General features: G+C 45.7%; 1 protein-coding gene across 4 annotated transcripts in view; it reads left to right on the top strand.

The window, feature by feature from the left end:
• GARRE1 (granule associated Rac and RHOG effector 1) overlaps window positions 1-21649 on the top strand; it is an 83997-nt gene that overhangs the window by 57733 nt on the left and 4615 nt on the right. For all 4 annotated transcript variants that reach the window (XM_060650940.2, XM_060650939.2, XM_060650942.2 and 1 more), the window contains 9 exons: window positions 5533-5673; window positions 5873-5968; window positions 6094-6255; window positions 7138-7296; window positions 9576-9673; window positions 14968-15093; window positions 16176-17209; window positions 20499-20664; window positions 21445-21582. In XM_060650940.2, coding sequence (XP_060506923.2) covers window positions 5533-5673; window positions 5873-5968; window positions 6094-6255; window positions 7138-7296; window positions 9576-9673; window positions 14968-15093; window positions 16176-17209; window positions 20499-20664; window positions 21445-21582 — 2120 coding nt within the window. The remainder of the gene's footprint in view (window positions 1-5532; window positions 5674-5872; window positions 5969-6093; window positions 6256-7137; window positions 7297-9575; window positions 9674-14967; window positions 15094-16175; window positions 17210-20498; window positions 20665-21444; window positions 21583-21649) is intronic.

Below are 21649 nucleotides of genomic sequence, written 5' to 3'. Positions count from 1 at the left end.
TCAGAGCCTGCAGCCTGCTTCAGATTCTGTGTCTCCTTCTCTCTCTGCCCCTCCCCCTCACTGATGCTTTGTCTCACTGTTTCTCAAAAATAAATAAATGTAAAAAAAAGTTTAAAAAAAAATTTTTTTTTTGAGAGAGAGAGAGATAGAGACAGAGAGACAGAGTGTGAGTGTGGGAGGGGCAGAGAGAGAGGGAGACACAGAATCTGAAGCAGGCTCCAGGCTCCGAGCTGTCAGCACAGAGCCCGACATGGGGCTCAAACCCACGATCTGAGAGATCATGACCTGAGCCATAGTCGGACGCTTTAACCGACAGAGCCACCCAGGTGCCCCCAGTATTTAAGAGTCTCTTATGGTTTGCCGCCCTCTCTGTCTTTATCTTATTTTTCCTTCCCTTCCCCTATGTTCATTTGTTTCTTAAATGAGTGAAATCATATGTGTGTGTGTGTGTGTGTGTGTGTGTGTGTGTGTGTGTGTATGTATCTCTTCCCCTCACTGATTTATTTCGCTTAGCATAATACATTCTAATTCCATCCGCATTGTTGCAAGTGGCAAGATTTCATTCTTTTTGATTGCCAAATAATATTCCATTGTGTATATATGTGTGTGTGTGTGTATATACACACACACCACATCTTTATTCATTCATCAGTCAGTGGATATTTAGGCTCTTTCCATACTTTGGCTATTATCGATAGTGCTGCTATAAACATCGGGGTGCATGTGCCCCTTTGAACTGGCATTTTTGTATCCTTTGGATAAATACCTTGTAGTGCAGTTGCTGGATTGTAGGATAGTTCTTTTTTTAACTTTTGGAGGAAGCTCCATACTGTTTTCAGAGGGGCTGCACCAGCTTTCATTCCCACCAACAGTGCAAAAGTGTTCCCCTTTCTCTGCATCCTCGCCAACATCTGTTGTTGCCTGTGTTGTTAATTTTAACCATTCTGACAGGTGTGAGGTGGTAACTCATTGTAGTTTTAATTTATATTTTCCTGGTGATGTGTGATGTTGAGCATCTTTTCATGTGTCTATGAGCCATCTGGATGACTTCTTTGGAAAGACGTCTGTCCGTGTCTTTTGCCCATTTCTTCACTGGATTATTTGTTTTTAGGTGTTTCCGGGGGGGTGGGAGTGAAAAGCCTTCCAAGTCAAGACTTTAACTAGGACTGACTAGGACTTTTTGATACGTTTTACGTAGTGAAAGAGATAATTTACAGTTAAGGAGTATAATATTGATTTTTTTATATAATGTTTAGTTTTAATCCTTCCATAATCAGTTGGCAGATTATTTCATGTTTTAGAAATCTCCTTTAATCAAAATTTTAAATATTATTTACTAGTCTCACATTGTACATTCTTTAATTTTCTTATTATTTCAGTTTTATGCTGTTCTCTGTTCTTACTTCTTTTGAATTTCTTTTCAGTTTCTTTTTCTTGTTTTGGTCTCTCTTTCCTGTTAAGGGCTTTCCTCTGCCTCTCGGTGTTTGTCAGAGCAGCCCTGAAATGCTAATTGGGGTCCAGTGTGGAAGTGGGACCTGCTGACCTTATTGCAGGTGGCCATTTGTCACCTTGCAGACCTCTGTGTCCTCTTGGTTGCTGGGCTCCAGCCTCCTGATCATGCAGCTCATATTCATACCCTTAATACCGGGCTCACAGTTGTCTCCTGTTGACATCATCATGCTGAGAACCTAGTGCTTGTGAGAACCCCAGCAGTCTCTTGATCTCCTCACCTTAACCTTTTTCTTCACCCACTGCAGTCTGCACAGGCCCTTGTGCTTTCTCACCCACTTAGCCACCAGCCGGTGACCCTGCCCTACACTGTACCGAGGAAATAGAATCCACCTGGCAGCAGTCCCTTTTCTTCGCCCCAAAACCACACTGCTTCCCCCATTCAGAGCCCTGCATCAGTTCCTTGTCAGTTCCTTCCCTTCATTACAGGACCCTTCTGTCCGGGGTCCGCCCTGTCCCCACCTTCCCCCACCCTCAAGGCCTCTGTGGTGGGGCCCTGTGTTTTCTCTCCCTCCTCTTCAGCATGCCCTCCCACCCACTACATAAACCCGCATACACAGAAATCCTCGCTGTTCTGCCCTGTTTCTCTGCTCTTCTCACAGCCAACTTCTTGGAGGAATTGTCTACCGTACCTTTGAGTCATTCTAAAAAAGATTATTATGAAAGATTTCAAGCATATAGGAAATGTCGCACATACCCTGTCTGCCTTTTAGCTTTGTCGAGTGAATCTTAACTTCTTGTCAGTTGCTTCATACCATTGGTTTATTTATTTATATGCTCACTTATTTTTTTTTTTTTTTAATTTTTTTTTTTCAACGTTTTTTATTTATTTTTGGGACAGAGAGAGACAGAGCATGAACGGGGGAGGGGCAGAGAGAGAGGGAGACACAGAATCGGAAACAGGCTCCAGGCTCTGAGCCATCAGCCCAGAGCCTGACGCGGGGCTCGAACTCACGGACCGCGAGATCATGACCTGGCTGAAGTCGGACGCTTAACCGACTGCGCCACCCAGGCGCCCCACACTTATTTATTTTTAAGTAGGCTTCATGCCCAGCGTACAGCTTGAACTCACAACTCCAAGATCAAGAGTCATAGGCTGTACAGACTGAGTCAGCCAGGCGCCCCTTTCATGCTTTTTATTTTTAACAGAAAAAATATTATTTACAAATGCAGCTGATTTCCTCTGTACCTTTTTACTGCCTTACTCACATCTCTTCCTTTGTAGAGATAACCTCTTTTGAATTTGGAGTTTGTGAGTCCTGCGCATATTTTTATATTTTCACTCTGTATACATGTATCCATAAGTAGTATAAGGTGTATCTTGCACAATATGAAACTTTATATAAATAGCATCATTCAGCTGGCTGAAATCTGGCTTCCCCTCCTACACAAGAACAAGCATTCTCAGGGGCACCTGGGTGGCTCAGTTGGTTGAGCGTCCAACTCTTGATTTCAGCTCACGTCGTGATCTCACAGTTCATGGGGTTGAGCCCTGCCTCAGGCTCTGTGCTGAGAGTGCAGAGCCTGCTTGAGATTCTCTCTTTCTCTCTGCTCACATTCAAGCTCTCACTCTCTCTCAATATAAATAAATAAACATTAAAAAAAAAAAAAGAACAGGCATTCTCTCGTCAAGGTCACTGGTGCCTTCTGTGTGGCCAAATCCAGGGAACCGTTTGACTCCATTCAGCAGCTCACAGCAATACGGGCCCTTAGAGACCCTTTCTTCCTGTGGCGTCCCTGAAGCAGGCATTAATCTCTTGGGCCATCCTCTCCATCTACTTTGCTAGCTTTTTCTCTTCAACACAACTTATACACAAAACTTATGTCCGTTTCTCAGTGCTCATTTCTGAGTGCCCTCCCTGTAGGGTCTCCATATAGCCTTGGGACATTAAGAACTGCCTGTGTGCTGGGGGCCCTCACATATGTGTGACCAGTCCAGTTCTGTGGGCTTCAGGCCCCTGTATTCAGCTGCTGCTTACCTCAGGTATCTAGGTGGCTCAGGCTTAGCTTTTCCCCACACCCCTGGTCTTGCCCAAATCTTCCCCATACTAGCAAGTGCTGCCATCCCACACTGGGTCATTCATGCATGAAACTGAAGATTTATCCTCCTGTCTTTCCATCACATCTACATCCAGTCCATAAGCCCTGTAGGTTCCACCCCAAAGCATTACCCCACATGTGTCCCTTTCACTGCCCTAGTTTAGGATGTCCCTCCTCTCCCCAGACACCTGCAGTGGCTAGATTCCCTTCTCCCCTCCCTGTCTTGCCACCCTTCATCTCCCTCCATTTAAAGTTGGATGATGTTGCTACTTCCTTAGGGTAAAGTACCGACCCTTCACCATGACCTGCCTAGTCCCACACAGTCTGGTTCCTGCCTTGCTCACCAACCTCATCTGCGGTCACTGTCTCCCTTGCTCACTGGGTTCCAGTTTCTTTGCTGACATGTCTGCTCACCCATCCCACACTTCTGCTGACTTCCTCCTCCACCTCAAATTCATAACCTAAATGCTGATTTCTGAGTGTTTAGGGTGCTCCTCCCTATTATAGTTCTCCCTGTTTTCCTTGGTGTGTTTTTCTCCATTTTAAATGGTTTAAATGTTTTGTTTGGCCCATGAGGCTGTCAGCCCTAAGATGGCAGGCACCAGGCTTTGTGCTCCATTGCCTAGCCATAGATATGCAACACAAGACCTTCTGGGCCAAATATTTCAGTGAAAGAATCTTAGAGAGTCAAATAGTTTTAAACGGTAAGACTAGTTAGGGTTCAGGGACTGGATGGAATGTAGTCATACATGTGTAATTTGTGAAGCTTTGGAACTTTATAGCATTGTTTCTGCTAATTACCTTTCTGCAGTTTTGGTAAACATTGTAACTCCTACAGCAGAAGAACAAAAAAGAGAGAAGAACAAAAATTAGCTGTTAAAAAAATGTTATTTGTTGCACAAATGTTACTGCAACAGAAATAGACACTGAAAAATTGAAAGGCAGTTCATCCTGAATTCCTTCTCCCATTTAAGAAATTAAAGACATTTTTTCTGTATTCTCCAGTCCTGACCCATATGTATAAGTAACTTACGTTTCATCACAATAAGACATTGATTAGGTTTTTTTTCTTGTTTCTCTGTCTTGTTCATGAACATATTTAATGACCAAACAGTAAGTATTTAAATTTTTTTGTGCAGATTTCAGAAGTCTTATTTTTCCTTTAATACTCCAGGGTACGTTTTTTCCCTGTTCTATGTTGGTGTGGCCTTTTACTTTGGTGTATAGGAACACCTAACCTTATATGTTCATTATGATGATTCTGGAAACTCCAAGTGCCAATATTTTAGTTTGTCTGTCTTTAAAAGAGAAATTAAAAATGTGAAGGTCTTACAGGGGTGCCTGGGTGGCTCAGTCAGTTAAGTATCCAAATATTGATTTCAGTTCAGGTCACGATCTCATGGTTCATGAGCCCTGCACTGACAGCATGGAGCGTGCTTGGGATTCTCTCTCTCTTCTCTCTCTGCCCCCTCCCCCACCTGTGTGCATGCTCTCTTTCTCTCTCTCTCGCAAAAAAAACCATTTTTAAAATGTGAAAGTTTTACATATAGGAAAAATTAATAACAGGTAGGTGAGTCTTTTTTCCAGGGTTTCTTTTTTTAATTTTCCTAAGTAGCTTCACATGCAGCATGGAGCCCAACGTGAGGCTTCAACTCAGATCAAGACCTGAGCAGAGAGCCAAGATCAAGAGTCAGACACTTAACCAACTGAGCCACCCAGGTGCACCCCACCCTCCCCAGGGTTTCTTAAATAAAGTAGTTCTGTGTCAGCTTTGCTTTCTCTTCAAGATGCTTGGTTTAATCTTCCCAGATTTCTGGTTGCTCACTTGGTAATACAGACAATCCAGAATGTCCGGTATATAGCTAATGTTCAGATAGCATCTGGGTTTAACTCCGTTGTTTTTTTTTCTTCGTTTCTTATTTTTTAAACATAGCTACGTCTGTTACATTCTCTTGTGCCTTCCCGTCACTGTTACTGTTGCAGGCAACATCGAGACTGAGGGAAAGAGGCTGTGACAGCCGCCTGGCGGGCATTGAGGTGCAGCAACTCTTCTGTTCTCAGAGTGCGGCCATTCCCGAGCACCAGCTCAAGGAACTGAACTTGAAAATTGACAGCGCTTTGCAAGTAAGTGTTACTATCTGAGGACAGATAGAAACAAGGGAGGGCATTCAAGTTGTGAGGTTGAACCCGTTGGAAGGAATAGTAGGGTGGTAGTTGGCCTGAAGTCATTCAGTCACCATAGAAATTTTAAATTCCTGTTGTCCCTGGACTTTGTCATTCTACGATCTGCCGTGTAATCTTGATTCTTACAATTTTTTTGCAGGCATATAAAATAGCTCTGGAAAGCTTAGGCCACTGTGAATATGCAATGAAAGCTGGTTTCCACCTGAATCCAAAGGCAATTGAAGCCAGTTTACAGGTATGCTTCTCTTTCTGGAAGCTCTTGGGAGCCGTGGTATGGCAGTGTCGCCATACCAAGTGAACCGGCTGTCTTGGCAGAATTGCCGTGGGTCACCTCCCCTCTCCTCTCCAAACCTTTTGCAGGGCTGCTGTAGCGAGGCCGAGGCGCAGCAGACAGGGCGGAGGCAGACGCCCCCGCAGCCCATGCAGTGTGAGCTTCCCACCGTCCCTGTGCAGATAGGATCACACTTCCTGAAGGGCGTCTCCTTCAACGAATCTGCCGCCGACAACCTGAAACTTAAGACGGTAGCTTTCCATGGGGTTCCAATACCGGGTGTGAACTTGGAAACCGTTCTTAAGGGAAACCTGAGGGCTTGTAAAGAATATAGATTAAAAAACAAAACTGAAGTCAAGGCAGGAGGTATTAGTAAACTGGTGTCTAAAAGCAGACTATGATGACTTATTTTAATAGACATTTGCCAGGTTTTATTCCTAATTTTGTTCAAATGTTTCACATAAAGTGTTTTGAAAGTACGCTATGAAATACTATCTATGATTAATGTTTTAGGGGACTTTTGTGAATTAGATAGGAAATTTTATCATGATACCGCAGTAATTATGACCAGTTTGGGAGCGTCGTGTGAGCCAGGCATCATGCCAAGGGCTCCACATGCATCGTCTCGTTTAATGCTCACCCAGGAGACGGACACTGCTCTTTTCTCCATTTGACAGAGGAACTGAGGCCCAAGGTCACACAGCTACAAAGTAGTAGACTGGAATTTGAGGCTATGTAGTCTGTTTCCAGAGTCTGCATACCTGACCACTTGGTCATCCAAAATAAAGTTGAGGTTTTCATTGGTATTTATTTTTGTCAGATGATTTTGTCTCCTTATTTAGAGGAATTCAGAATTTCAGAATTCCTCAGCCAATTTGTGTCAGCAAATGCAATGCTATATTTTTTGCTAGTATAGAAATCACGTGTGTGTATTAATGTCTGCGTATCCGTATTCTCTGAGGGTATCTGATGACCGTTACCTAAGAAATGAAAATGACGTGATTTGAGTGGGGGGACTGAAACAGTGATCTTTTCTTGAGGACTATTGTGTGCTTGTAAATTCATTTCAGCACATTGTAGAATCTTGTACAGCTTTATCTTGAGGGGTGAACTCTCATCTTCTCGACCCGTAGCATACGATGTTGCAGCTCATCAAGGAGGCGGGCTGCTACAATGGAATTACACCCAGGGACGACCTTCCTGTGACCGAAGTACTGAACCAGGTGTGCCCGTCCACGTGGCGGGGCGCCTGCAAGACTGCTGTGCAGCTGCTGTTCGGCCAGGCTGGTCTGGTGAGTGAGCGTGTGGGACGCCCCAGAGAGAGAGCAGAGAGCAGAGAGTGTTTCCCGCATGGGAGGATGCGGTGTGGGCACAAGTGTGGAAATACTGAATAATTTTAAAAGTTCTTCAGTACCGCAGCATTTACAGCAAGTGGAGAAGGTAGAGGAACAGCAGCATTAAAAAGCCTTTTTTGTTTTCTCGTATAGACTGATAATACATATTTGCAGGGAACCTAGTTGCAAAGTGATGTTGCGGGTTTCCTGTGCAGAAACCTTCCGTGAGTGCTGGTTGATGGGGTGGGCCTCTCTGCACAGCTCGCCCACTCTGGAGCGACAGTGGTATCTTTCTGATGCTCAAACATGCCAAGCTTCTTCCCGTCTCGGGCCTTTGCCATTGATGCTCTTCTTACTTGAGAAGACTCCCCTCTAATCTGCATGTGTGACATCTTTTCGTCTTCCAGATGTCAGCTCGAACACCGCCTCCTCCAAGAAACCTCAGTGGTATAAGCAGTGCCCCCCCCATCCAGTCACTTTGTATCCCAGCTCTCTGTTTATCTCCTTCTTAACAATGAAATAACAACATCAATTCAGAAATAAATTTAGTCTTTTCACCTTGGGAAAGAAGAGTGACTTTTGTCAAAGGTGGGATCCAGAGATCAATCTCTGAAGTCACCACTTAGCTTTTTGTTTGGCACCTGGGACTCATATAACCTTATAACCTTGATCCCACTTTCGAGAATTAAATGACTACTTTTTGAAAAGATAACAGCATTTCAGTCAGAGGTTAACAGAAGCTAATTAGAGATTAAGAAAATTTAAAAAACTGTTTCTTTAATTCCTACTTTATTCATAAATGGAGCTGTTGGGAGGATGCTGTTCTTTCGTTTCATGTGGGTGAGGCCTCAGGTGGCCCAGCTCAGGGTGGTGCTGCCTTGTGTAGGGCCAGGTGAGGGCCCGTCCACAGCGGGGAGTTAGGCTTCCTTTAGGATCCGGCCCTTAATACGGGAAGAGAAGGAGTAAGCTGGAGACCCCCTGCTGAAGTATGTGGGAGCCCACTAGCTTGAGGAAATTGATCCATATTCCCAAAGATCATGTTAGCTGGAACTAGAAAAGCCATGGGGATAAGTTCTCTAGAAAGGAGTGGGTAAAATAAGGCAGACAGACATACAGTCTGTTTTGGGAAAACGTATTTTTAAAAAAAATTAAAAGCCCCAGGTTATTGAGAGAGCAGAAACTTCTTCCAGTTCCTTACTCCTTGCTCCCAGGGCACCTTTGTGTGTGACAGACAAAGAAACTTTAGGTTGTGGTTCTGGAGATGGGAGGAGAGAGGAAACACCTGCCCGGTCCAACAATGGCTATTACTTGGACAGGAAGTCTTTTCCAAAGGACATTGCAGACCAGCTGTGGGAAATCTGTTTACAGCAGTGGAAATCAGCTCCATTAGAGGCTGAGTTTGGAATCATAATAAGCAACTCTGCATGGCTTTGAAATATAACAGATATATATAGAGATGTAGATTTTTTTTTTTAATTTTAAGTAATCTCTACACTCCGCATGGGGCACGCACACACAACCCTGAGATCAAGAGTCAGATTACTGAATAAGCCAGCCGGGTGCCCTGTAACAGATTATTTTTGAAGTGCTTTATGATTTTTTCTTAAATTCTTTCAGTTATTTGAAAATATAGTCGTCATTTTGTCAAACTGTCGAACTTACCTAGCTACTATATCACCTGTGTAATATTGAAGACTCTCCTCCAAATAAGAAGAAATCATTGAGAGAAGAATCATCTTAACATTTCTGAACTACTTCTGTTTTTATTGATGGTTGAGGATAAAATGATCTTGTAAAAAAAAAAAAGCTTCATCCACTTCTAGCTTGTATTCATTCGTTACAAATGGGCTTTTCTGAAGCTGTGGTTCAATTTTTAATGACGGTCTTATTTCTTTCAAGTGCATAAAGTAAAAAAAAAAAAAAATACTAAGTGGAAACAAAACAATTCCTAATTAACATATTTATAGTTTGGCAAAAAGTACTAAAAGTGCTTGGAAAGTTCAGTACATCTTGCACTCAGAATTTGGTTTCTGTTTATTGAAGTATTACTGTCTTCAGTCATCTTTATTACTTGCATTTGTCTTCATGGGGCTCTTGACTGGCCTCTGTATAACTGCCTTGCCATGGGGATAGTTCTTGCCAGAGTCACTCAACTTTAGTAAGCTCATGTATTGGATTTATTTGCGATCCATTTTCCTCTCTGAAAGCTGATTGTTGTTTTTCTCACTCTCTCTTAGGTGGTAGTTGACACAGCACAGATTGAAAATAAAGAAGCCTATGCCCCCCAAATCAGTTTAGAGGGCTCCAGAATTGTGGTTCAAGTCCCATCCACATGGTAACGTGACTCTTATATTAACACAAGCCTAATGATTGAAGTTTGCACGTCTTTGAAAACATTGCTTTGCTTTGGACAAACCCCGGGTTAGGTGACGCGTCAGGTCTTGCTACTTGCACAGGTACACGGGCAACGGTGGTGTGTTAACATCATGTGTCATGGTTATCAGTCCATGATAAGGAAGCCAAAGTGTCTGAAAAATAGTCTGACAAGTAGTATAACTAAAATGTTACATACTCCTGGATCATAATGAGCAATATTATCTTCTCTTTGTTACTGAGTCCATAGCTTTTGAACAGAGTACATCATTTCCCCTAAGTCACCAGTGTTTCTCTAAAACTAAGTACAGAACATAAAATTCCTTCTCCTCCTTTGTCTGTTCCAGTAACAACCCTGATGATCTTGAGCTCATGCCATTCCCAATCTGGGGGTGGACTGAGCCATTTTTGTTTCTAATTATTTAATTACATTTATGAACTGATGATAAAGTATTCTCCTTAGTTTATTAAAACTCCTACAAATTGGTAAGACAATGGACAGGTGCATGAATAGGTAATCAACAATAGATGAAGAAAATGTGTAACCTCACCTAATAGAGGCAGAGTAAAGAAACAGTATGATGTCATTTTGCCCACTGGTGTTGAAAAATTGTTTTAGAGTAATAAATACATTTCTAAAATAAAAAAAATAAAAGTTTGAGCCAGACCATACAAAAACAGGCACAGAAAGTGAATAAATCACACAGCCTTTCTGGAGGGCAGCTCAGTGTGTCAGAAGCCTTGAAAGAAGCGATCTGACGCCAGCGGCTCCATAGTCCGGCGGCTCATCCCAATGATGTGCAGAGAAATTCAGCTAAAGGATCAGCATCATAACTTTATTAATGGCAAAAATGAGCATGTGTTGGCCGACTTTTGTTATTAAGATTATGATATGAATGAGTAACCATACAGAAAATTTCTGAGACATTTAGATAGGAAGAGATGGCCATGGTCAGGCGTGATGGCACTCTTGGTGCCCAGGGGGACTAAAATGGGAGCCGGGTAATGCATTCGAGTTGTATTTAAGCCATTGCTCCCAGACATGAGAGGGCCCAGTGGTAGACTCTGCCCAGAGTTTTAGAACTTACTGATAAATCAAGTCACAGTTGGCAGTTCACTTCATGTCCCAAAACCTCCCCCTTCCAATTTTTTATCTGATTATTGAGATGGCATACTGTTAACTTATATACACATCTTCATTCCTATCAAACAATAAACTGAAAGCTCACTTGTCTGTAAGATTTTTGTGTTCCTGAATCTGTTTTCCAGTTCACATCCTTCCCCACCCCAAGGTGTACAACTAGTACTAAAATGGCTAATTGCAGTTCACTGGTTCCCGAACTCTCCGTGTATGATTGATTTCCTTTGTAATTCATTGCACCTCCAGTAAAGGCCTTACAGACTGTAATTTCTTGGAGAGGCTCCCTCTGCTGGTTGCTTTTGGTAAAAATGCAAAGTCTTTTAAAATGCACGTTTTTGTTTCTTTCAAAGTATAAAGTATGTGCTTGTTGAGAAGAATGCAAGCAGAAGTGATTGCTTTACTCCACCTTCAGAAAAATGAAATTATTAGCAAAGCCAGTCAAGAATTTATTATATGCTTTGCTTTTAATAAAATGGAGTGTCCCACTGCCAGATAGGGTTTCTTTCATAATACCTTTTTTAGATGTATTAATCGTCCTATTTAAGGTGTCCATCCATTCTTTCTTTCAACAAGAACTTACTGAATACCTACTATGTGTCAGAGATACTGTCTGGCTCTCGGAATTTAAGTATGAGCAACACAGACAGGGTCCCTGCCCCTAATAGTGTTGACCTGTTAATGACAGGGAGTGTGAGGGGCAGCTAACAAGCCTACGAGTTCAGTTCAAGCCGCGGCATGTGTATGAGGGGAATTAGAGTAGAATGATGTCGTATGATGAAGAATAACTGGAATAGCTGGGAGAAGGGAGGCTCTTTTGGATGAGGTCACTTGTGAGTGGTCCTTCTTTGAAGATGCGATATTTGAGAGGAACCAGCCATGCACAGAGCAGATGGGAGAGTGTTTCTTCCAGGTAGAAGGAACAGCAAATGCAAAAGCCTGGCGGGGGGGGGGGGGGGGGGGTGACCTGGCCTGGCTGGAGATGTGCAAGGTGGTCTTGAAGAGGCACAGGGTCCCTGAGGGACTTGGATTTTTATCCAGAGTAGAATGGCTTTGAGCAAGTCTGTGTGATTTACCAAAAGAATGGCTTTCATCTCTTAAAGAGATATTAGTGATCAACTCTTGAGACTGATGGATACGATAAAAGTGCCAATTTGTTGATTTTCAGAAAGAGAAATTATTCTCACCAGCAAGTGTAGTACTTCTTTCTGCATGACCAGCAGCAGATGCTCTCCTAGTGGGCAAACATATGTGACCAGCCAAATCACAGCCAGGAGTGGCTTGGGAGCACAGAGCGAGTAGGTCCTAATAATCAGCAGTTCCAGGCTGAGAGAGTCAGGTACATGAACCCTGGCCAGGTCCACTGGCCAACATTCTCTCCCCAGAGCCAGGGTCTGGTTGGCACTGGCAGAGCTTGCCTTTTGCAGTATTTCTGGAGCTGGCCGGCTCGTAGCCTCACAGACGTATTTCTTCTCAAGCCCTAAGTCATGCTGGAGAGTGCCGCTGCCTCCTTAGGATGGCTTCGCAAGGGTTGATTTCACCATTTAACTCCCAGAGTGCTTAGGAGAAGACAGACCACATCTTCCCGGTTCTGCCTCTCAGAAGAGGCCTCTTTTGAGGAGGTACCCTGAATGGGCAGTGAGGGCCTGAATGGTGGGAAGCAGCTCTCAGGGGAGAGCAGTCTGGGCAGAGGCAGCAAAAGCAAAGGTTCTGAGATGTGGGCAAATCCAACATATGCAGGGAGCGAGCAAAGGCCTTGTGGCTGGGACAAGGTGAGCGGAGGTGACAGTGAAGAGAGATGTGGCCAGAGAGGCAGGAGAGACCAGGTCACAAAAACCCCTGAGGTGCCATTTAGATTTTATGTCAATCACGATGGAATGCCACCGGAGAGTTTTAAATAGGGAAGTCATGTGTTCTGATTTGTGCTATAGGAGGCTCACTCTGGCTACGTGGGAGAGTGGGCCTGGGAGGGACAGGAGTAGATAGAGGAAAGGAGTCCGGCTGGGTGGTTGGTCCTGAGACACAGCTGCTGGAGGTTTCTTGGAGTAGAGCGGTAATAAGAGGGGTGGTGAGGAGGGCTTGGATTCAGAATGTGTCTTGGAAGAAGAGCTGTCGGGAATTGCTGGTGGGTTGGCATGGGCCGTGAGGGAGCCAGAGATGATGTGTAGGTTTGGGGTAGGCCCCTGTGTTGTTTACTTATGGAGGAAGTCTGTAGGAATCAGAGTGGTTTCTGGTGGAGAGGAGAGGAATCCGTTGTGCTGGCCAGGCTGCCTGTTAGATGTACCTGAGAGATGTCAAGGGTGCAGTTAGATACTGGAGAGTGGGGTTTGGGAGAAGGAGGTCGGCTGATGAAGGAGATTTGAGTCCTCAGTGTAGGGTGGTCTGTACAGCCGCAGGACCGGATGCAGCAGTCTAGGGAGAAAGGACAAAACTTGGGACTCGCCACCATGCGGAGGTGGGGGAAGCGGAGCGGGAAGAGTTGGCAGAGGAGACCAAGAGGGAGCTGCCAGCCAGGTGAGAAGAAAGTTGAGCAAGTTTGGGGGTCATCGGGCTACAGAAGACAGTGCTCCGGGAGGAAAGAAACATTGCAAAACGTTGCTGAGAGATTGAGTAAGGCGGAGACAGGCAATTGACCTTTGACATTAGCAAGAACGAAGTTATTTGATAAAAGCTATTCTGGTGTAGTTATGGGGATGAAAGCCCATTGGTGGTGGGAGGAAGGGAGAATAGGAGGTAAGGGGTGCCTGAGCGGCTCAGTCGGCTAAATTCTTGATTTCAGCTCAGGTCATGGTCTCACAGTTTGCAAGATCAAGCCCCGCATCGGGCTCTGTGCTGACAGTGGAACCTGCCTGGGATTCTCTCTCTCTTTCTGCCTCTCTCTCTCTCTCTCTCTCTCTCTCTCTCAAAATCAATAAATAAACTTTAAAAAAGAAAGAGAGAATATGAGGTAAGGAAGAGGAGAAGACAGTGTGTTTGGCTAAGAAGGGGAGCAGAGAGGGGCGCCTGGGTGGCACAGTCGGTTAAGCATCCGACTTCAGCCAGGTCACGATCTCGCGGTCCTTGAGTTCGAGTCCTGCGTCAGGCTCTGGGCTGATGGCTCGGAGCCTGGAGCCTGTTTCCGATTCTGTGTCTCCCTCTCTCTCTGCCCCTCCCCCGTTCATGCTCTGTCTCTCTCTGTCCCAAAAATAAATAAAAAACGTTGAAAAAAAAAAAAGAAGGGGAGCAGAGAAATTCACAGTGTCTGGCGGGGAATGGGGGGCGAAGAGAAAGAAACTGGTCAGTGAGGCTGGTTTGTTGGCCAAAGGGAATGTCATGGGGACAAAGGGGGCAATTAGGTGAGCAGGGTCCTCGGGAAAGCAGGAGGGTCCAGAGCATGCAGTGCTCGCTCGGCTGGAGGGACAGTCTGTGGCAGAGCAAGGCTTGTGTTCCGCCGTGACTGGAGGGGCAGGCGGCACAGGCAGGTGAGCTGGTGCGTGGTGATGAGGAGAGGAAGCAGACCTCATCTCGTGTGTCTTCTCAGTTACTTGAGAGCCGTGATGGGGAAGAAGGGATGACGGCAGCAGGGATGGCAGGATCTGAGGAGAGAGGACGCGGGCTGAGGTGGTCATCTTGGAAAACGTTCACTTATGGGAAGGCTGTTTGTTGCTTACCTGAAATTTGCAGCGAGTCTGGGTGGCAGACGGTGAGGGTTTTACCTCCACGGACCTGCAGTTTCCCGGGTGCAGGTGTGAAGCACTAACAAGAAAGTGGGAGCAGGGATGTTCTGGAAAGGAGCAGATACTGTGTTGGCTCACAGAATCTGCACAGGGTAGGGCAGAAAGTCAGGACCGGGGCCGGTGTGGGCAGCGAGAGGGCGTTAGGGCCCCCAGAAGGTATCCCCTCCAGCCAACCCTTCTCTTGCTCCTGAACAGACTCCAGGGAGATCCTAGAGCTCCCCCTCCTCTTGCAGGGCAGCAGGTTCCAGCGTCCGCCTTGTCATTCTCGAAGTGCTCTTCAGTTGCTCAATTTTTATTTGGTGCCAAAAGCATGTAAAAATGGCAGCCTTTTGTAGGAGGCCTGCTTGAAACACTTTTTCAGGGAAGTGTAGCCCAGACTGACACAGCCTGATTCGTGGCTAGGTGCCTGAAAGAGGACCCTGCGACCATGTCCCTGCTGCAGAGAAGCCTGGATCCGGAGAAGACCCTGGGGCTGGTGGACGTGCTCTACACGGCTGTGCTGGACCTCAACCGCTGGAGGGCAGGGAGGTCGGTGTCCCCGCCGGTCACCTCAAGTGCTTTATATTCAGGCCCGCACTTAGGGACAGCATGACCACATACAGCTTTGTGTGTGCTCACGTCGCTGATAGCGTGTGAGTCAGTAAGGCGAGAAAGCGAAAGTTAGGTAACCTAACTTTGGAATGATTTCAGATTTTACAGAAGAGTTGCAGTGATACCAAGAATTGCTCTCTGCCCTTTACCCAGACTCCTCCAGTTACTTCACATGTCTGCCTTCATTTGTTTTATCACTCGAGAGTAAGCCCATCAAGAGGATTTTAACCCAACTCATTTACACCCTATGAGCAGAGAAATGTTTAGAAAATGTACTTATGTCCTATATCAACTTTATATCTGAAAGCAGCTGACGGTCACAAGATTGTCTCTGGAAATTATGGACATTAGAATGGTAGGGATCTTAAACATCTAGCCATGCACCCCCTTCTTAACTCACGAGCAATGAGGCCCAGGAGACTGAGGTGGCTTGTCCAGGGTCCCACCAGCCGTCGCCTGCCTCCACTCCATACCCTTTCTGACTCTAGGGCTTTCAGTACTAGAAAAAGTGCCCAGGAAACCTTGGAAGTAACAACCATCTGTTCTTAGCATTGTCTGTAAATCACTTCCAAGGACACCAGTGCTGCACAGTGTCACTGAGTCCCGCTCGCCCACCCTCTCTGCTGTGGGGCTTTGTCCACGTCCCTCTGCTGGCCCAGCCCCCGTCCTCGTCCTCCAGGCACAAAGCTGGCCTCTGCCACTTGCATGCCCGCTCTACCCTTGCTTCACTCTGTACTGTGGTTAGAGGGTTTCGCTCAAACTCCTCCGGCCAGAACCTAAATGTACTTTTCACAGCCTCATGTTAGACGCTGTAGTTTTTTTTTATAATAAATATGGATAGTAAGTACTTAACTACATACACTTAAAAGCCTTGGGTATTTATTTATTTATCTATAAAATAAGGGAACCTGATACCAACTAGAGAGATTGTTTTTGTCCTTAAATGCGTAGAGATCATTTCATTGTCCAATCTGTATGTTTGTCTTTTTTTTTTTTTAAATACATCTCTGTTTAAATAGGGAGCAAGCTTTACCCTGCATACAGATCCAGCTTCAGAGGGAGATCTGTGATTTTGGGAATCAGGCTGACCTGCCTTCTGGGAATGGAAACAAATCTTCAGGTGGTCTGCAGAAGACGTTCTCCAAACTGACATCCCGGTTCACCAAGAAAGCTTCGTGTACCAGCTCCAGCAGCAGCACAAATTATTCCATCCCAAATACCCCTTCCAAAAACATCTTCATAGCTGGGTGTTCAGAAGAGAAGGCCAAAATGCCCAGCAATATTGATTCAAGGTTACAAAGCATTTTGAACATTGGTAATTTCCCCAGGACTACAGACCCCTCACAGTCCACTCAAAATCCCGGTAATCAAATGGCCAATGGTTTTCTCATGGAGAGGCATGACAACTTCCTGCAAGGGGACGATGGCAAGGATGAGAAGGGTATGAACTTACCAACCGATCAGGAAATGCAGGAGGTGATAGATTTTCTCTCGGGCTTTAACATGGGCCAGTCACATCAGGGCTCCCCATTGGTGACAAGGCGTAATTCTGCTGCCACAGTCATGGTGACTGAACAGAAGGCAGGAGCCATGCAGCCACAGCAGCCACCACTGCCGGTGCCCCCTCCACCACGGCCGCCCCAGGCTGGGGCCCACACTCCTCTGACACCCCAGCCAGGCCTGGCAGCTCAGCAGCAGTCCCCAAAGCAACAACAGCCCCAGCTCCAATACTACCAACACCTGCTCCAACCCATTGGACCTCAGCAACCCCCACCCCAGCCTCGGGCCCCTGGGAAATGGGTACATGGCTCATCCCAGCAGCCAGCACAGCCTGTTGGAGCAGGTCTGTCTCCTCTTGGCCAGTGGCCTGGCATATCTGATCTCAGTTCTGACTTGTACAGCTTGGGTCTGGTGAGCAGCTATATGGATAATGTGATGTCGGAGGTTTTGGGGCAGAAGCCACAGGGACCTAGAAATAACACCTGGCCAAACCGTGACCAAAGTGATGGAGTCTTTGGAATGTTGGGGGAGATTCTGCCTTTTGATCCTGCAGGTATGTGACCCACCCCTGCCCCTTGGGATTTTCAGATAAATATAATCACTGAGGACTTCATAGCACCTGACACAGCCTTACTTGTGGGGGGAAGTGACCTAATTTCCTTTTAAAGACCCTTTCTCACTGTCAGTTGGTAATCATGGGGCACCTCCAGCAAAGATAGGCAACAGTGGTGAGAATGAGGTTTCTCTCACTATATGGAGGATGGGATTGAGGCTAAGAGAAGTTACTTCAGTAGCTCCCAGTCCCATAATTCAAGCGGGCTCCAGTCTGGGTCCTCCCGTTCGTGAGAGCCAAGGTGGCTGGTCCTTTGTGAGTACACAACCTGTTCTGTGACTCTTCTTTGCCTAGACTCTTGGGCCTATGGGAGGTAGTGGAGTTCTTCCTGCCTCATAGAATAAGGCTTCTGGCCTGAACACTGAAAATACCACCAGAGTTATCTTGGGAAGTTAGAAACATAACTTCACAACAAACAAAAATAGACTAGGAGGAGGAACTAATTAAGGCCAAAAGCCATAATTAATTAAATTTAAAAGAAAAGTAGTGTCGAAATTGTAAAATAAAATCTAAAAGAAGAAATCTCTTGAAGCAAGTAGACAAACCAATTTATCGTAAGCCTTAGTAAGAGCAAAGAGAGACAAGATTAAGAAAGAGAAAGGAGCTGTCATTCCAGAAATAGGAGAGGTTGAAAGAAGTGTAAGACATTACTACATATGACTCAATGACAACATATTTGAAAACTGAGTGGAAAATGACTTCTTTCCTAATAAAATACACATTTACCAAAATCGTACCCAGAAGTGGAAGACCTGCCTAGATCTCCGTCAGTGGAAGAGATTGGAACGGTAATTATGAAGCCAACGTGATTCACCATAAAAACTTTATAAGGATTGTTAAAAAAGCAAACTGCAGTCATCTCTTCATGAATGTGGGTAGGGGCAAGACAACCTAGCAGTGTGTCAGAAGTGTCTGATACAGTGTCTGTTACTAAACCCGGTTTACTACAGGGGTGGAAAGTGGTTCAGTGTTAGGGACTCTGCTACCGTAGAGTAATCCATCGCATCAGCCAGTTAAATGAGATGCTGTAAAGACTCTAGAAAAAGACACCCGTAATTCCTTAAAACAAACAAATAAAAACAGAAACACAGAAAAACAAACAAAACTCAAGAGATGAATAGAAAGAAATTTCTTGAATATATATATATATAAAGACTTCCAAAAGCCGGTAGCAAGTAGTACTCTATATAGTGAGACAAAATCATTCCAGTTAAAATCGTGACCCAGACAGGGTGACAGCTATTACCACCAACAGCATATAACTTGGTCTTAGACTTTCTAGCAAACACAGCAAAAGAAAAAGATACACTAAAAGGCACATCTCTGGGGGCATGTGGGTGGCTCAGTTGGTTAAGCTTCCGACCTTGGCTCAGGTCATAATCTCAAGTTCATGAGTTCAGGCCCCATGTCAGGCTCTCTCTTGTCGGCACAGATCCTCTGCCCCCTCCTCCTCTCTGCCCCCTCCCCCTCTCTGCCCCTCCCTCCCTCACGCTCTCTCTTCCTCTCAAAAACAAATAAACAAATTTAAAAAAAGAAAACCATTTTTTGCTGGCAGTAGAATTAGAAAAAAAGAAAGCTCAATAAAAAAACTTCTAAAATTAGTAAGCAAGTCGGTAAGGCAGGTGGATGGAAGATAAATACAGAGAAATCCATTACTGTCTTCTCGAATTTAGCAAAAGGTATACAGAATAGAAAATATGTCTCATTCACAAGGAGAATACTGTGAAGTATTATAAACAACTATAGCAAATATTTATAGAAATAACCAATGGAAGAGGAGATCCACTGCTAAAACAACCTGGCATTAACTATTAATGGAAAGAAATGTTTTCTTATGTCTTCTAAAAATTCCTCATACCGTTGCTCGTGCTTGCTTGTTCCTGCTGTCCTTGGGTGGTAGATGTGGGCAGCCCTGCCCACGGGGCACAGGGAGAGCAGGCCTACCTGGTTGCCCTGACCGGGGTGGGTGCAGCACGGTTTCTCAGCTGCTGTTAAACGGTACGTCTTTTGATAGTCATGTAATTAAATCCAGACTATAAATGGTGTTTGGCAGAATTTTGCCAGATCTTTGATCTTTGTTGAGGCCTGGGCAGCCTTTATGTCTTTAGCCTAAGGACTTGACTGGCTTTTGCTTCTGGCTCCTCCTTTCTGACCTGCAGGTCCTTATGTACCTTCCTGCAGACCCCACCTGAGAGCATAAGGTCTCTATAGCCCTTTCTCCAAATTAAGGAAGGGCACTCCTCTGGATAGATGAGTTTCAGAAGGCACCCTTTAGGGCAGGGCCTGGGAGGGCAGAGTGCCCCCCCCACCCCGCCCTGCACAGACACTCTGGCCCCTGGTGGCATGGTTTGACTCACTGAGAAGGGGGCCTTGGTTTCGGCCCAGCACTACCACCCCAGTGTGGGCATCTTTGTGCATTGCACACAGGGAAGTCTCACGCAGCAGTCCTGTGGCAGTGCCCTGAGGACAGGCCAGTAATGCGATCGTGCCCTGGTACCTTCGCCAGCTTAAAGCTGACAAGTATACACTGCTGAGGCCTGTTCAGTTTGTGATCCATAGATACTTTCCTGCCATATCTTCTTGTCTGATGCTTTCTGTCATGCCTTTTATGCTGTTTTCTCTCCTGCCCATCCTTACTCGGCTCTGTCCGGTATGTTTCCAGTCACCTCTTAATACATTCTGAAGTTTTAACTCCTCCATTACCACTCTTGTTATCTTCAGACTGAATGAGTAGGTCTGCCGTCCAGTATCCAGGAAAATCCTGGATTCGAGTTGGGCCACATGGGAATGACATATCTCTGACTGACCGTGATGCTCTGATAACTATCAGGTTATCAGTTGGCCGAAGACATCATCTGATGTTCTAAGCTCTTAAGTATGTAGCACCAGACATTGGGAATTTTTAAAGTAACTGGTGTTTGTCTTTAACATTTAATCATGGATCCTTTTGTGTTCTTGGTCTTTTGTTCAGAGTCAGCCTGCCTCTGTCCTAGGTATAACCCTTCTTGACAGTCCCTATGCACACACCACACCCCAGCTTCAGACCTGTGGCTGAGAGCCCATCTCACCATGGCGGGCTGCCGGGCAATCCTGCTGCTCTGGGCCACAAGCCCGGCAGCGCCTTGGCACTTTTCATTGTGTGTGTGACCAGCACATCCTCAGGAGGCAGGGAAGGAAACAAGAGGCCAGTGTGACCCCAAAACCTATTTGTCCCTTTGTCTTGACACAGTGGGTTCAGACCCCGAGTTTGCACGCTATGTGGCAGGAGTGAGCCAGGCAATGCAGCAGAAAAGGCAAGTTCAACACGGTCGCCGCCCAGGCAACCCCCGGGGCCACTGGCCACCCATGGATGATGCCCATCGGACCTGGCCTTTCCCAGAGTTCTTCACAGAAGGGTGAGTGCTGCGTGTGGCAGGGAGGCGGAGTTTGGGACTGGGGTAAGCCCCGTGGGGCCCTTGTGCACTCTTACCAGGCAGTTCATTTCCAAGGCCCCAGATGAGAGAGTGACATCTTGTCAACCCTTCAGGAGGTCAGAGTTCTGTGACAGACTCTTACAATGCCAAGTGGCATGATGTGTCTCTGTAAACACCATCATCAGTATAAATTGATAATTTTCAACACGTGCTCTTCTGCCCTAAACGAGGAACTTATTTGATGGTGTTTATGAGGTAACTGCATGTTTACCACGATCTTGATGTTGAAATGGGCATGGCCGTGGAACCCATGTGATTTACGGAATGTGGCCCTTGTAGCCTCCAAAAAGCAAAGGTGTATGATCCAGAGGCCAGTGTAGTGAGACAACGGGGATTTTCATCCTAAAGACAACCGGACGTTGACTTTTCATGTCTCTTATTGCCACCTGGTTCATAAGTCTAGACGGCCAAAGACCATTTCAACTTGTTGCTCTCAAATGAATTTCCTATGCAGAGCACAGTCTTCTGAGAAGAATAAAGGGCAATGATGAGCACATGTTACTTTTGAAATAAGGGACAGGAAGAACTGCTCGGGTTTTTAGAAGGGGAGGTGAGAGACCACTGTCTGGTTGTTGGATGAATGCAGGATAAAGACTGTTCCTTTAGGGCTGGGGCAGGCGGGCAGCCGGCCTGGGGGCTGTCCAGCTGGTGTCCAGGCCGGCCGTAGGAGCCCCAGGACCACCTTCTGTCTTTGGCTTTCAGGGACGGCCTACACAGCGGCTGGTCGGGTGCTCAGGCAGACTCTGCCAGCTCAAGTGATGAGACGTCCTCCGCCAACGGAGACAGCTTGTTCTCCATGTTTTCAGGGCCCGACCTCGTTGCTGCTGTCAAGCAGAGAAGGTATGAAGAGATTTTCAAGTGCAAAAGACAGAGGGGCACAAGAATGCGATCCACAGCTTATTCCTCT

This window comes from Panthera onca, chromosome E2 (genome assembly GCF_046562875.1).
Source record: "Panthera onca isolate mPanOnc1 chromosome E2, mPanOnc1 haplotype 2, whole genome shotgun sequence".
Taxonomy (NCBI): Eukaryota; Metazoa; Chordata; class Mammalia; order Carnivora; family Felidae; genus Panthera; species Panthera onca.
The sequence above is the reverse complement of the archived record's forward strand: the minus strand, read 5'-3'. Positions and strand labels throughout refer to the sequence as shown.